Source organism: Schistocerca nitens, chromosome 2 (assembly GCF_023898315.1).
Source record: "Schistocerca nitens isolate TAMUIC-IGC-003100 chromosome 2, iqSchNite1.1, whole genome shotgun sequence".
NCBI classification, from domain to species: domain Eukaryota; kingdom Metazoa; phylum Arthropoda; class Insecta; order Orthoptera; family Acrididae; genus Schistocerca; species Schistocerca nitens.
In genome coordinates, this window is record NC_064615.1 from 103,521,699 (window position 1) to 103,539,280 (window position 17,582).

A 17,582-nucleotide genomic window follows, 5' to 3' on the forward strand; every position below is an offset into this window, starting at 1 on the left:
GCAAGCTACAAACATGGGAAGCATAATCGGCCAGTAACCGTTGGCGCAGGAACCGCAATGGAGGGACACCTGCCTCCACAAGTATGCTGTTGACAGGGCTTGTCCGGAAAGCTCGCAGTGGCGAGTCGAATCCCGCTGTGGATGGGGTCCAGCAACCGCAATGTGGAAGGGTATGCCAAACCGTAAGCCAGGCTCCCATAATCTAGACGGGACTGAATTAACGCCTCATGGGTAGACCGATCGGCACCGCAGCTGGTGTGACTCAAGCAACGAAGAGCGTTAAGATGCCGCCAGTTCGACTGCTTAAGTTGCCGAATATGAGGGAGCCAAGTCAATCGGGTATCAAAAACCATTCCCAAAAACCGATGCATCTCTAAATTATCTCTTTAGTTGCCTAATTCAGGGTATTTAATTCTTCCTTTATTGGAGCAAAATCTGCATAATCTGCACCATGGCTAACTTTTCTGGATTGGCATTTCTGAAATTTTTTTTCTTCTGTAAACTAAAAAAAAAATTCAAAGGGCAACAGTGAAAGAACTTTGACAGATATATCTAAATTGAGGGCAATTATCTTTAAAATAATAATAATGAACTAACAAAACATCTAGAACTGTTACAGAGATACAGGATTTTAAAAATTTTTCCAAAATTCGCATATTCAAAATGGTGTTTGCAGTGTCGTCTTTGGAAGCCTATATCTCAGGTTAGGGATTTTTTAGGAGAAAACAAAAAATGAGTGTTTCTTACTTACTCCTGAATTTTAATATATGCTAAATTCAATAACTTCCAAGACTATGACAGTAACACTCCTGCCTGAAATGATATGGATTATGTCATACAGACTCACTACCGGGCTAGTGTAAAGGTGCCAGTGCATGGGCATACCCAGCGAGGGGCAGGGGCAGGGGCAGGGGCAGGGGCAGGGGTAGGGGTAGGGGCAGGGGTAGGGGTAGGGGCAGGGGCAGAAGATATTCACAGTTTTTCACTAGCTTACTGTTTTATTTAATAAGAAATGCTGCATGTTTTCTCGGATTGTACAAGTGCATTCTTGTATTTAAAATGTTTATTAAAAGCAGTTTTTCACTGGTTTACTGTTTTATTTAATAAGAAGTGCTGTATGTTGTCTCGAGTCCTTGTTTCCTGAGACTAGTGTGACCTGCCCCCCCCCCCCCCCCCCCGGTTCAGATCCTGGGTACACCCTTGTGCCAGTGGCCAAACAGATGCCACGATGGTGGATAGTGTTGAGATGGCATAAGAGCTATAAACATGCAGATGCATAAACAAAACACCCATAATCGAGTTTCAAATGGACAAGGGACCAGTACAAACAAGAGGGTGGTTCGATCAGTATCCCAGGAAGTACCATTGACGACACATAGGGCACTGAGGAACAGCACACTGCAGACTTCCAGGTAAGACGTGTGAGGATCAAAAGTGTTTCCTATCACATATGAGCCCCAGGAATTTCGTAGCTTCCATGAACGGAAGAGCAATAGGCTAAAGATGCAGAGATGATAGTAGAAACCAATTGTGTCACCAGAAATTCATATGGACAGTTTTGTCAGTGGAAAAGCGAAACCCATTGTCGATGTTCCACGAGTAAAGACAATCAAGACATCGCTGAAGATGCCGCTCAGTAGACAGATCCATGGAGAACTGCAATAGACGGCAAAATCGTCAACAAAAAGGGAGCCGGACATTCCCAGCGGGAGACAGGCCATTTAGGGTTAATGGTGACAGCAAAGAGGATGATTCTCAGGACGGAACCCTGAGGCAGACCGTTTTCATGGATAAAGGTGCCAGACAAGGCAGAACACACACAGACTTTGAAAACTTGGTCTTTTAAAAATTCCTGAAGGAAATAGGGCAGGCAGCCACGGAAGACCCACATGTAAAGAGTACGGAGGATACAAGTTCTCCAGCAGGTGTTGTAGGTCTTTTCCAAATCGAAAAATATGGCCACAGTTTGCGACTTCCGCAGAAGGCCATTCATGACATGGGTGGACAAAGTAAACAGATGATCAACTGCAGAACGCTGTGCTCGAAATCCACACTGTGCATTCGTCAGTAAATAGCGAGACTTGAGCCACCATACCAGCCGGGCACGAATCATATGTTCCATCACCTTGCAAACACAGCTGGTAAGAGAGATGGGGCAGTAGCTAGAAGGAAGTTTTTTGTCCTTACCAGGCTTAGGTATGGGTATGATGGTGGCTTCACGTCAGCTTCCAGGAAATGTGCACTGCCCAGATGCAGATGTACGTCGTGTTAAGCAGAAAGTGCCTGCCCACAAGAGAAAGGTGCTGCAACATCTGAATGTGGATGGTGTCTGGCCCTAGGGCGGAGCACCAGGATGAACTGAGAGCACAATCTAGCTCCCTCATAGTAAAGACAGCACTGTAGCACTCACTATTCGGAGAAGAGAAGGGTATCGCCCAAGCCGCCTCCACTCATTTCCGATGGAGGAAGGAGGGTGATAGTGGGAGGAGTTCAAAATGTCTGTAAAATGGCGACCCAAGGAGTTGGAGATAGCAATAAGGACTACGATGACATTGTCTGCTACTGTCAGGCTGGAAACTGGGGAATCGATCTTGGTCCCAGAGAGCCGTCGGAGGTTGGTCCACACGACAGAGGAAGGGGTGGAACTGCTGAAAGAACTAGTGAATGAAATCCAGCTAGCTCTTTCGCTAACCCGAAGAATGCAATGACACTGTGCACACATCTATTTATAATGAATGCAGCTTGCCAGCTTAGAATGATGGTTAAAAATGTCTCCGTGTGCGAATTGCATCACGGCATGCCCCAGCCCACGGAGGGACTGGGACACGACGTGGTAAAGAGGAAGTGCGAGGAATGGAATGTTCTGCAGCAGCGAGGATAACATCTGTGAGATATTCCACCTGGTCAACACAACTGGGGAAATCTTGTTCTTCGAAGGTCGCCTGGGAGGGGTAAAGCTGACAGTCAGCCTTAGTAAGCTGTCACTTGTGTGTGCACACAGATGGGGTAGCGGTCAGCAAATGTATGGCACACAGTAAATGGTCACTCGAGTACTTGTCACAAAGAATGGACCACTCAAAACAACGGGCAAGCTGGGCAGTGCAAAAGGGTAGGTTCAAATGGGAATAGGTGTGCAAGGATACCTGAAGATGATCAGTTTGATATCAGAAGTAAATGAACAATTATTTTTTCAGCCTCTCTTGGGGAATCTAGAAACTGTTTCAACTACTTACGAGCTGTGGGTGGGTGCCACAAATAAATTATTTAGTTGTACAGACATGAATTTGATAGCTTGATTAAGTTATGATTCATTACAAGACACCATATGGCTCTAATGCTATTAAGAGGCTATCTGATAATGTCTTATTAAAACAGTCTGTTATTAAACTTTTCTGTGAGCATTGGGCTTGTATTGTCCTGTGCACTTTTGTAATGTGACAGTAGTTTTGAAATTTTTCTCAAAATCAGCGGTCCTTAGAGAGGACTATCTGTGATTCGAAATTATATCTTTCTAAATGAATATTACAATTCTTGGGACTTCACTAGATATTTCTTTAATGACAGCATAGCTAGTAAAATAGTCGGTGCACATCATCTAATTACATTTGTGGGCTTCACTAACCTCTCTAATTGTGCAAATAATCAGTTACATGCATGATGGTTACCCTAATGTTTTTACCCTATTAACCCTGGCCTTTAAAGGCTTAATAATTGGTACTTAAAATGAAATTGTTCCAGGTGAAGAGAATATTTTGGAGTTGGGAGGCAGGTACTACTGTTCAAATCAAAGAACACTGTAAAATAGGGGCAACTGAGTGAGGCAGTGCAGTTGTTAAGACACTAACCTCATATTTAGAGGATGGAGTTCGCTCTGTCCTACCACCCTGATTTAGGTTTTCCTAAATCATTTCTGGCAAATGTTGGGATGGTTCCTTTATCAAGGCCACAACCTGTCTGCCCTCATACAAGTGTGCTTATATTCTGTTTTGTGTATCTGTGTGTGTGTTGAGCTATTTATTTTCACTATATTATGACCAACTTCATTATAATCACAAATCCTATATCATAGTGGGATGATACCTGAAGGAATAAATAAATCATAGCAGAAAAAATGTTACGCAAATAAAGGTTACTGGTGAATTGTAGTGATAGGAAAATCAATGGATTTGTTATTTTGCCGATTTCATTTTTGACTAATAATAATTTAATCTTTCAAGACAATAGCTATGAGGAGATCTGAAATACAGCAGGTGAAATTGGGAGGGCATTCTCCTGTGCTGTCCTCTGAATGACTGGGCATAGAAAATAGTTTATAAGACGTCCACACTCCCAAATTAAATGTTTTCAGATTAACATATGACATCTTGGATGTCTGTGGTTCCATCTGCAGTTCGCATACTCTACTTACTCTGTGTTAATGTTCATCTTCCTGGTACTGCCAACATCCCTGTTGGGTCTCAAACTTTAGTAAGAGGGTTTATATTTGTGATCTTTTACACTTCTCTGATCCAGCTGATGTATGCCACTGTTCTTAAAAAGCAGAACACAGTTTCAGTTTTTGATCTTCACCCAATGATTTACATTTCTTCAAGTTAATCAAAAGCAGCTGTTCAACTTCGTTTCATTCAACAGTGAAATACCAATTTACTTTCTTTCTAGGAAAAATTATATAATCATTCATTCTACCGTTTTTATTTATAATTTAGTGTTTGATGGCCAATCAGTAATGAATAGACTGTTATTGTGCAATACATATAACAAATATACAGACAACCAATAAAATAAACAAAAGAAAAAAATTAAAAGCACAATTTCCAGTTTTTCCAGCCATCACTTGCTTTGGAGCCTGCCTGATCCAGGTCTTCCAGGGATCCAGTCTTGCACAATATATTGCACAACTTACACCACCTTGCTGCAGTCACAGCTTAGAGTCTCACCATCCTCAGAACTTGTGATGAGTAGCAGCAGTTCTTCCTGTCCAATATTTGATGCATTTGAGTTTGAACCACCCGGCAAAGAAAATTAAACCCAGTTGGACAACAGTTGGATTTTCGACTAGCGATAAATCAAAATCAAGACAGCTCTGGATTCTGAGCACTGGTAAATGGGATCATGGCAGTTCTGCAGGTTGGTTGATGAGAGTTCAGTAATATTATAAAATCTTGCTGGATTATATTGTACATGGATACAGAGAAGTTCTCCTGCATTCTTGCCCATAACCAAATGAGAGTTTGAAGTTTCTATGTGAGGAGAAGTCTTACTGCTGGTACAATGAGCCACTACACACGCACAGGTAAAAATGCACCAGATACAATGTGCATGGTTCATCAAAGGTGAACACCCACCACGTGTTTCAACCGAGTAGCTGACAATGGTCAACTGATAAACCCAGGTCAATGCAGTCATCCTCAGTGTCTTCAGGTTGGTTCCTCACAGAGTTCCATTTAGCCTTTCCAATAGATTGCAGCTTTTCACTTCAGCAATAGTACTCTGAAAATGGTGTCAGTAGGTGACATATTCAATTGGGGTCGATAGAAGCGTCCGATCCTACGCGTCAGCTTTGACCCGTGACGTAAGGGTGTTGTCGTGTGTGACGTCATGACGGCGCGGAGTTTGGTTTGAGTGTGGCTGCCTCCAGTTCTGTTTTATCTTATTTTATTTACTTTTCTGATCTGTTCGTTCTATCTCGTGAGATCTTTTTTTTTTTTAATTTAAAAACACTTATTACTTATTTTAATTATCTGTTTCCTCCAATTTCTGTTTTAGTTTATTATATTTATCTTTCTGATCTGTTCGTTCTATCCCGTGAGACTTTTTTTTTTAAAAAAAAAGACAAAAAACACTAATCAGCTACTGAAGCATCTTTATCTTCTATGGGTTGCAGGGGTTACGACCCCTGGGGAGGTGGGTGGGTATTCATGCATGGCTGTCTTCACTTACACGTTGTAGCTACGCAAGGCGTCTAAATTTGTTTACATTTAGTTTGCCCCCCACCCAAAACACCCCATTTCCCGCGCTTGTCCCGTTAGTGTCATTAGGCTTCTTGTGGAAAGTGTGTGTGTTTGTTTTAGATTTCCGCCATATTTGTGACGTCATAAGTCAAAGCAGACGGGCGGGATCGGACGCTTCCGTATTTCCTTCAATTGTATCCTCAGACACTTTGGAGTGCTGTTGCAATGTAATACATATATTGTTGCAGTTTTCATTTGAATGACTGGTCTGTCTTACCTCCCCTCCACCTTGATGCCTCAGGATGTGCCCTATCAACCGATCCATTCTTTTACTCAAATTGAGCCAACATTCCCTTTCCTCTTCAATTCGATTCAGTACTTCATCAATTATATGATCCACCCAAGTAATCTTAACGCTTTTCTATGACAACAAATTTCTAGTCTTCTTTCATCTTTACTGTTTTTGCATCTGTACAACGCTCCCATTATCTGCAGATAACTTGTATATTTATAGTTCGGACAGATAGCCACAACCATCTTCAGTGGTTTATATTTACGCTTCTAAATGCCAAAATATTTTTCAATACACACAAGTCCTGTGTAAATTATTTCTGCCTTAGAGTAATCTATATAAGCATAAGACAGAAGCCAACAACATAGGATAATTTGTGAGAATTTCGTGTAGATTGTGGGTATCTAGACTGAACAGAACAGGACAAGTTATTCATACCGTCGAACAACGAACTGACACAGTCAACTTTATTAAAAAGTCACTCCATCTCTAGACTGTGGTGTACACAGTAGATTCTGTCTAATAAGACTTCTTTCTTTCTTCTCAAAGCCAATTATCAAATAGGCAGTCAAGGACATAGTAACAAAAAAATATCCACTTTGTTCTGGTGGATTAGCATTTACATTTCTGCTTTTATTCTGTTGCGAGTCAATCATTCAAATAACCTTTTGAATACATATGGGCACAGCAGTGATCAATGTCTTTTAAATAATTACTATTAAAAACAGTCTTGATCACAATTTATTTAACAAGGTGACCGGTTTCAACCACTACTGTGGTCATCTTCAGACCATTGAGTAGGAACCTCTTTCTGTTGAAGAATCACTTCAACAGAAAGAGGTTACTACTCAATGGTCTGAAGATGACCACAGTAGTGGTTGAAACCGGTCACCTTGTTAAATAAATTGTGATCAAGACTGTTTTTAATAGTAATTATTCAAATAACCTATCTGAGACTGAGCAGGATGACTTGTATGTACCTTTGTGGAAAGTTGCTTCTCCCCCCCCCCCCCCCCTCCCTAGTTTCAGCAGTGAGGTCGTTTTAGTTTTTATGAAGATTAGTCTACTTGATGCTGCAGAAGACAATGCACCTGATTTTTGTATGCACAAAGATAATGTCCTTCTTAAACGATGCGCTTAAAGAGAGAGTCACTGAGATTATATTGGGCCACTGCAATAATGCAGCTGCTTCACCAATCAATCGACGTGACTCTTCATGTCAAGCGTGGGTTTTTATTTATTTATTTTTTCAATTCACACACTTAAGAGACAATGCACAAATAGCACATTATTTCGCAGTTCTCTTAGTGGATAAGGAGGGGGAGGGGGGTTACTGCTCCATGTTAAATGCGTCCTGGTCTTCTAGGGCACGGGGTACTTCAATAATTATAAAGAATGTTGAGATTCTGCCCTTCTGTCCCTTTACAACTGGTTTACAGGTCGAGCAGTTTTCAATTACATTGAATTGTTGACCAATTCACGTTTACGACACAAAGTTCTCAATGTGAGACGAAGATTATCCACTCATATAAACAATTTCAGGGATACACACAACTTGTCCGAACGGCTATTTCCGATTAGCTACAACCTCAGATACAATGAATTAAGTATATCACTGGAAATTTTCCTATCAAAAGTATAACTACGCATTTACACCCTTTGCATAGCGACATAACCAATCGGGTCTTTTTAAACTCCTTTTACTGACACAGACAACCCAAACAGAATGCATGAAACCATCATGTCCACACGTACCTTTTATGAACAGTATCACTTTCAGACATCCTACTGTCGCGACACTTCTCATAAACAAACAACAGGAGTGCACACGACAATCCGGTGGGCGCGGGCCATAAGACAATTAGCGATAAGCACATTCGCAAGTTGTCCAAAGTCCTTCTGCATGCTAGGATCTTTGCATTCGATTAACGCCGTTCCACAGGTTAGGACTTGTTTGTGCCAGCAGTATCTGTGCACACATTAAATCTCCGCAAATCTCGTGCGTCAAGACCATACCATCTCCATCACTTTTCAATCTACCGCCGACTCGTCATCAGTGTCAGTGGAACAAACAAAGGTCGAATGGACAAGAAAATGGCTTCTAAATCGGCCTGCACACGTTTAATATTTGTTGGTAATACTATTTGTCAAACCAATATATTGAAGCGACCCTCACTCCATCAACAATATTATCAACATAGTCAGATGGCAACCACGGGGGACGCTTCCTACAATACCTTAGTTCGCTTGAAGCGCTGCAAGTTCATCAGTCCTTCATTTCGCTTTCTTATTGGAAGATTTAAAGTTTTCCACATTTGTTTTCGTATTTTATCCTTTAGTAACAGACAGAAACTGCATTTGTAGCATTGTATTCTTGATTATGACTAGTCGTGCGAGTGTACTTCATTCTGAACATGTTGCTCACATTGTGCTTTATTTTTGCTTATATCCGCGATATTGGATGGAGTAAATAATACCAATTTTTGCTTCATATAAACAAGATCGTTTCGTCGGATATTATTCTGTGAACATTTGTTCTTGCCTCAGAATCCGCCTGTGAACTTTTGGACATAACATTGTAAGTATACTGTTAGTATTCTACTTCCCCCCCCCCCCCCCACCACCCCTGACCCTTGGACCTTGCCGTTGGTGGGGATATACTTGCGTGCCTCAGCGATACACATGGCCGTACCGTAGGTGCAACCACAACAGAGGGTATCTGTTGAGAGACCAGACAAACGTATTGTTCCTGAAGAGGGGCAGCAGCCTTTTCAGTAGTTGCAGGGGCAACAGTCTGGATGATTGACTGATCTGGCCTTGTAACACAAACCAAAACGGCCTTGCTGTGCTGATACTGCGAACGGCTGAAAGCAAGGGGAAACTACGGTCATAATTTTTCCCAAGGGCATGCAGCTTTACTGTATGGTTAAATGATCATGGCGTCCTCTTGGGTAAAATATTCCGGAGGTAAAATAGTCGCCCATTCGGATCTCCGGGCGGGGACTACTCAGGAGGATGTCGTTATCAGGAGAAAGAAAACTGGCGTTCTATGGATCGGAGCATGGAATGTCAGATCCCTTAATCGGGCAGGTAGGTTACAGAATTTAAAAAGGGAAATGGATAGGTTAAAGTTAGATATAGTGGGAACTAGTTAAGTTTGGTGGCAGGAGGAACAAGACTTTTGGTCAGGTGAATACAGAGTTATAAATACAAAATCAAACAGGGGTAATGCAGGAGTAGGTTTAATAATGAATAAAAAAATTGGAGTGCGGGTAAGCTACTTCAAACAGCATAGTGAATGCATTATTGTGGCCAAGATAGACACGAAGCCTGTGCCTACTACAGAAGTACAAGTTTATATGGCAACTAGCTCTGCAGATGATGAAGAAATTGATGAAATGTATGATGAAATAAAAGAAATCCTTCAGGTGTTGAAGGGAGACGAAAATTTAATAGTCATGAATGACTGGAATTCGAGAGTAGGAAAAGGAAGAGAAGGAAACATAGTAGGTGAATATGGATTGGGGGTAAGAAATGAAAGAAGAAGCCGCCTGGTTGAATTTTGCACAGAGCATAACTTAATCATAGCTAACACTTGGTTCAAGAATCATAAAAGAAGGTTGTATACATGGAAGAATCCTGGAGATACTAGAAGGTATCAGATACACTCCTGGAAATGGAAAAAAGAACACATTGACACCGGTGTGTCAGACCCACCATACTTGCTCCGGACACTGCGAGAGGGCTGTACAAGCAATGATCACACGCACGGCACAGCGGACACACCAGGAACCGCGGTGTTGGCCGTCGAATGGCGCTAGCTGCGCAGCATTTGTGCACCGCCGCCGTCAGTGTCAGCCAGTTTGCCGTGGCATACGGAGCTCCATCGCAGTCTTTAACACTGGTAGCATGCCGCGACAGCGTGGACGTGAACCGTATGTGCAGTTGACGGACTTTGAGCGAGGGCGTATAGTGGGCATGCGGGAGGCCGGGTGGACGTACCGCCGAATTGCTCAACACGTGGGGCGTGAGGTCTCCACAGTACATCGTGTTGTCGCCAGTGGTTGGCGGAAGGTGCACGTGCCCGTCGACCTGGGACCGGACCGCAGCAACGCACGGATGCACGCCAAGACCGTAGGATCCTACGCAGTGCCGTAGGGGACCGCACCGCCACTTCCCAGCAAATTAGGGACACTGTTGCTCCTGGGGTATCGGCGAGGACCATTCGCAACCGTCTCCATGAAGCTGGGCTACGGTCCCGCACACCGTTAGGCCATCTTCCGCTCACGCCCCAACATCGTGCAGCCCGCCTCCAGTGGTGTCGCGACAGGCGTGAATGGAGGGACGAATGGAGACGTGTCGTCTTCAGCGATGAGAGTCGCTTCTGCCTTGGTGCCAATGATGGTCGTATGCGTGTTTGGCGCCGTGCAGGTGAGGGCCACAATCAGGACTGCATACGACCGAGGCACACAGGGCCAACACCCGGCATCATGGTGTGGGGAGCGATCTCCTACACTGGCCGTACACCACTGGTGATCGTCGAGGGGACACTGAATAGTGCACGGTACATCCAAACCGTCATCGAACCCATCGTTCTACCATTCCTAGACCGGCAAGGGAACTTGCTGTTCCAACAGGACAATGCACGTCCGCATGTATCCCGTGCCACCCAACGTGCTCTAGAAGGTGTAAGTCAACTACCCTGGCCAGCAAGATCTCCGGATCTGTCCCCCATTGAGCATGTTTGGGACTGGATGAAGCGTCGTCTCACGCGGTCTGCACGTCCAGCACGAACGCTGGTCCAACTGAGGCGCCAGGTGGAAATGGCATGGCAAGCCGTTCCACAGGACTACATCCAGCATCTCTACGATCGTCTCCATGGGAGAATAGCAGCCTGCATTGCTGCGAAAGGTGGATATACACTGTACTAGTGCCGACATTGTGCATGCTCTGTTGCCTGTGTCTATGTGCCAGTGGTTCTGTCAGTGTGATCATGTGATGTATCTGACCCCAGGAATGTGTCAATAAAGTGTCCCCTTCCTGGGACAATGAATTCACGGTGTTCTTATTTCAATTTCCAGGAGTGTAGATTATATAAAGGTAAGATAGAGATTTAGGAACCAGGTTTTAAATTGTAAGGCATTTCCAGGGGCAGATGTGGACTCTGACCACAATCTATTGGTTATGAACCGTAGATTAAAACTGAAGAAACAGCAAAAAGGTGGGAATTTAAGGAGATGGGACCTGGGTAAACTGACTAAACCAGAGGTTGTACAGAGTTTCAGGTACAGCATATAAGGGAACAATTGACAGGAATGGGGGAAAGAAATACAGTATAAGAAGAATGGGTAGCTCTGAGGGATGAAGCAGTGAAGGCAGCAGAGGATCAAATAGGTTAAAAGACGAGGGCTAGTAGAAAGCCTTGGGTAACAGAAGAAATATTGAATTTAATTGATGAAAGGAGAAAATATAAAAACGCAGTAAATGAAGCAAACAAAAAGGAATACAAACGTCTCAAAAATGAGATCGACAGGAAGTGCAAAATGGCTAAGCAGGGATGGCTAGAGGGCAAATGTAAGAATGTAGAGGCTTGTCTCACTAGGGTTAAGATAGATATGGCCTACAGGAAAATTAAAGAGACCTTTCGAGAAAAGAGAGCCACTTGTATGAATATCAAGAGCTCAGATGGAAACCCAGTACTTGAGGACAATGTTACGGAAATGGAAGAGGATGTAGATAAAATGGGAGATACAATACTGCGTGAAGAGTTTGACAGAGCACTGAAAGACCTGAGTCATAACAAGGCCCCGGGAGTAGACAACATTCTGTTACAACTACTGACAGCCTTGGGAGAGCCAGTCCTGACAAAAATCTACCACCTGGTTAGCAAGATGTATCATACAAGCGAAATAGCCTCAGACTTCAAGAAGAATATAATAATTCCAATTCCAAATAAGCAGCTGTTGACAGATGTGAAAATTACCGAACTATCAGTTTAATAAATCACAACTGCAAAATACTAACGCGAATTCTTTACAGACGAATGGAAAAACTGGTAGAAGCCGACCTGGGGGAAGATCAGTTTGGATTCCGTAGAAATGTTGGAACACATGAGGCAATACTGACCCTACGACTTGTCTTAGAAAATAGATTAAGGAAAGGCAAACCTACGTTTCTAGCATTTGTAGACTTAAAGAAAGCTTTTGACAATGTTAATTGGAATACTCTCTTTCAAATTCTGAAGGTGGCAGGGGTAAAATACAGGGAGCGAAAGGCTATTTACAATTTGTACAGAAACCAGATGGCAGTTATAAGAATCGAAGGGCATGAAAGGGAAGCAGTGGTTGGGAAGGGAGTGATACAGGGTTGTAGCCTCTCCCCAATGTTATTCAATCTGTATATTGAGCAAGCAGTAAAGGAAACAAAAGAAAAATACGAAGTAGGTATTAAAATCCATGGAGAAGAAATAAAAACTTTGAGGTTCGCCGATGACATTGTAATTCTGTCAGAGACAGCAAAGGACTTGGAAGAGCAGTTGAACGGAATGGACAGAGTCTTGAAAGGAGGATATAAGATGAACAGCAACAAAAGCAAAATGAGGATAATGGAATGTAGTCGAATTAAGTCGGGTGATGCTGAGGGAATTAGATTAGGAAATGAGGCACTTAAAGTAGTAAAGAGTTTTGCTATTTGGGGAGCAAAATAACTTAGGATGTCGAAGTAGAGAGGATATAAAATGTAGACTGGCAATGGCAGGGAAAGCGTTTCTGAAGAAGAGAAATTTGTTAACATCGAGTATAGATTTAAGTGTCAGAAGTCGTTTCTGAAAGTATTTGTATGGAGTGTAGCCATATATGGAAGTGAAACATGGACGATAAGTAGTTTGGACAAGAAGAGAATAGAAGCTTTCGAAATGTGGTGCTACAGAAGAACGCTGAAGATTGGATGGGTAGATCACATAACTAATGAGGAGGTATTGAATAGAATTGGGGAGACGAGGAGTTTGTGGCACAACTTGACAAGAAGAAGGGACCAGTTGGTAGGACATGTTCTGAGGCATCAAGGGATCACAAATGTAGCATTGGAGGGCAGTGTGGATGGTAAAAATCGTAGATGGAGACCAACAGATGAATACACTAAGCAAATTCAGAAGGATGTAGGTTGCAGTAAGTACTGGGAGATCAAGAAGCTTGCACAGGATAGAGTAGCATGGAAAGCTACATCAAACCAGTCTCAGGACTGAAGACCACAACAACAACAACTTTCTACTTCCAGTACGCATCCATTTTTCCAACTTTCTCACATTTAATGGAGATCTGCATTTTAGCAGCTTTTTGACAGAATTGGTATTTAACTTTATTACATCTTGTCACAGAATAAGTATTATATATGTGTTGGTTCTTGCAACTGAGTATGCCTTGTGGTACATAGTTGTTGTGCCAGGTATTATTATGCAGTAAAAATATTCTACATCGAATTGCATATTTATACATTGGATTGTGTGGTATAGGGTAAATTTACTTCCACCATACTGAGTGCTACTGCAATTACCTAATGTTACTGCATTTAGCTAACTCTACTCGCAAGTAGATTCAATTATGTAGGTATAGCAGTGTGTCTTATTTGATTTTAAATTTTCAGTGGTGTGGGAGGATGATTGCGTAGACATCACAGTGATTCTGAGAGAAAGTTCAGAAAAGCTATTCGCGGTAACTGAAGATTCATCACTATTCACATGCTGTCTCATGATATCCTGAAATATCTTTGATTTTCATGAAAGCTCTGTGTGATCCATTTGGAAAAAAAAGCCAGTGGCATTGTGTAATTAAAGATGTATATTGAAAACTGTTAAACAAATATTATTTCTCAACTTCCTGAGCTCCAGTAAATATGCCATATGATGGCAGTTATAATTGGTGACCCCAATGTGATAATAAGAAGATATGGCGACAAGTGAAGCATACCTAAGGATCGACTGTAATTTATGGAGTTAAAAATCCAAAGTTTGGTATGTCAGGTAGAGGTACAGACCAGCATTTGCAAAATTGTTATAGAAGAGACTAAATTTAACCTTCTAGTGTCACAATTAGAACCAAAATACCCTGAGAATACTTGGAACGTTATTTGTGGCACAGAAGTGAATAAATATGCATTGGCTAAGGAATTTCGACTGAATATATTCAATTTAAGCGAAGATAAGCGTATTAAGAGATCAGTCGCTGGAACTGATTTGGGAGACTAAAACCTAGCCATTTATTACACAAAATGCAAACCTTAGTAGGAGTAGATGTGCCGGAGAAGGTCCTTATGACAGTCTGGCTAGGAAATGTTCTGAATTCTCTATAGGAACCTTTTAATTATCGACGATGAAGGACTCGAAAAAGTGGCTATAATGGCTGATAGAATAATACAAATGAATCCCTGTAGCATATTGTTCATATCCGATAGGATGTTCCGGTAACAATGAGTGACATAATGAAAAGAATTTCGCCTCCTTGTAGCTGGTCTGAGCAGGGAACCGCGACCCATCAGGTGAATTAGTGGCAAATTCTGATGCCCAAAGTAACTGCCAGAAAAACCGCCTGTTTACAATCGACAAAAAAACGGGATTGCAATTTTTGGCTGACAGTGGGGCTCACGTTGCTGTAATTCCAAATATCTCAAAGGTCATGTTGAATCACAGTATAAATTATAGGCTACTAATGATACTGAAATTCCTACATTCAGAATCAAACTTCGTACCACCAAGTGGAGACTGCGACATCAATGTCGATGGCCTTAATCTTTGTGTAAATCAATAAAGCTATATTAGGAGCCATTTTTAATATATTCCAATTATTAGTAATTTTCCATAATAAGAGGTTAACAGAACCAGCTCAGTTCTGAGGGCAAAGTTATTTCAATGTCAAAGGAGAGTGTGAGAAATACCATGAGTAAAAATACTAAAGTTACAGACCTATTGTTGCAACATGTAGATATGGCGAAGCCTAATTTGGTACCCGGCTAAAATAAACATGATGTCAAACACTGTACTACCACTGATGGCCCACATGTGTTTTTTAGGGTAAGAAAGTTAGTCCCACAGGCCATGGATGTGTTAAAACAAGAATTGAAAGTCATATTAGGCAATCTAATCCGTATGGGCTACTTCTCTCCACATGGCACCCAAGTAGTATGACTTGATATGTACATATGGAAATTACAGATGGTGAAATGGTTAGAGAACAGTTCCCAACTGTTATCCTGTACCTGAAATAGAAGATTTTTCACTGTATTCTGCAAGGCAAAAATATACACACACCAAAAAAAGTTTTGCATCACCCCAGTTCCCAGAACTCCTGAAGATAGACGTTGACTGTGGGTATTGTATCACAGAGAGAGTCCCTTTGACTGTTTAGACATGTCACCAAATCCACCCAAAGATGTAAACAAACACACACGAGCAGTGCTTATTTGACGGACAGGGTCCGACAGCCGATCAGTTCCAGTCATTCCACCATGAAGGAGGTACACGTCTTGTATTGTCTGTAGTTAAACCATGCCTAGACGGTCAGTACCGCGATTCGACCGCGTTCCCATTGGTACTTTGTGTCAGGTAGGGCTCTCAACAAGGGAAGTGTCCAGGTATCTCAGTGTGAACCAAAGCGATGTTGTTCGGACATGGAGGACATAGAGAGAGAGAGAGACAGGACCTGTCTATGACATGCCTCCCTCAGACCACCCAAGGGCTACTATTGCAGTGGATGACCGCCACCTATGGATTATGGCTTGGAGGAACCCTGACAGCAACGCCACCATGTTGAATAATGCTTTCCATGCAGCCACAGGATGTCGTGTTACGACTCAAACTGTACACAATAGGCTGCATGATGCGCAACTTCACTCCCGACATCCATGGCAAGGTCCATCTTTGCAATCATGACACCATGCAGCACAGTACAGATGAGCCCAACAACACGCCAGAGGGAGCACTCAGGATTGGCATCACATTCTCTTCACCGATGAGTGACGCGTATGCCTTCAATCAGACAATCGTCGGAGACTTGTTTGGAGGCAACCTGGTCGGGCTGAACGCCTTAGACACACTGTCCAGCGAGTGCAGCAAGGTGAAGGTTCCCTGATGTTTTGAGTGGCATTATGTGGGGCCGACGTAGGCCACTGGTGGTCATGGAAGGCGCCGTAACAGCTGTACGATAAGTGAATGCCATCCTCCGACCGATAGTGCAACCATATCGGCAGCATATTGACAAGGTATTCTTCTTCATGGACGACAGTTCGCATCCCCATCATGCACATCTTTTGAATGACTTTCTTCAGGATAATGACATCGCTCGGCTAGAGTGGCCAGCATGTTCTCCAGACATGAACCCTATCGAACTTACCTGGGATAGGTTTAAAAGGCCTGTTTATTGACGATGTGACCCACCAACCACTCTGAGGACAGACACCAAATCGCCATTGAGGAGTGGGACAATCTGGGGCAACAGTGCCTTGACGAACTTGTGGATAGCATGCCATGACGAATACAGGCATGCATCAATGCAAGAGACAGTGCTACTGGGTATTAGCAGTACCTGTGTGTACAGCAATTTGGACCACCACCTCTGTATGGTGGTACAACATGCAATGTGTGATTTTCAAGAGCAATAAAAAGGGCGGAAATGATGTTTATGTTGATCTCTATTTCAATTTTCTGTACAGGTTCCGGAACTCTTGTAACCGAGGTGATGCAAAACTTTTTTGATGTGTGTATTTTATAAAACTGATCTGTTTGTTTTACTATCAAATACCCATTACTGAAGAAGATAAATACAAGACAGCTACAATCATACCATTTGGATTTTGTGAAATTAATGTACCTATGACTGGGGATTGTTGGGAATTTACGTTCCTGTAAAAAAGTTTAACCATTTTCTGGAAGGAAGAGACTTCATATGCTGCACTGACCATACGCCAATCACATTTGCTTTTAAACAAATCAAAGGAAAGGCAACTCCTCAACAGATGAGGCAGTTGCAATAAAATTCTGGAGCTTATATTCGTCATGTCAGCGGCAGTTACAATATTTTAGCAGATGCCCTATCCAGAGTTAATGAAGTAACCTTATGGATTATGATGAAATCGCCAAGAGCCAGCTGTAAAATCAACAATTGCATCAACTCTGAATTGAGAAAAATTCCTTAAATTTCAAGTAGTATCCAAACTCCATCTGGAAAATACTGTGGTGTGTCACCTCAATTGTAAATATCCGAGCGTACATTCCTTGAGCTTTTCAATATCAAATATTCTGCATTTTCATGGTTTAGCTCATCCTGGCATAAGGACTACAGTGATGTGGG

The 17,582-nt window shown here is 42.4% G+C and overlaps 1 protein-coding gene across 3 annotated transcripts in view; it reads right to left on the minus strand.

Moving 5' to 3' along the window:
- The window catches only part of LOC126235773 (uncharacterized), a 178,817-nt gene that overhangs the window by 35,114 nt on the left and 126,121 nt on the right, over nt 1-17,582 (minus strand). Inside the window, exon 1 of one of the 3 annotated variants that reach the window (XM_049944574.1) lies at nt 7,999-8,156. The exons of 1 other annotated variant lie outside the window; for it this stretch is intronic. In XM_049944574.1, coding sequence (XP_049800531.1) covers nt 7,999-8,120 — 122 coding nt within the window. In that variant the 5' untranslated portion in view covers nt 8,121-8,156. Of the gene's footprint in view, nt 1-7,998; nt 8,157-17,582 lie in introns of those variants that run through there. One more of the 3 variants, XM_049944575.1, reaches the window with a different exon arrangement.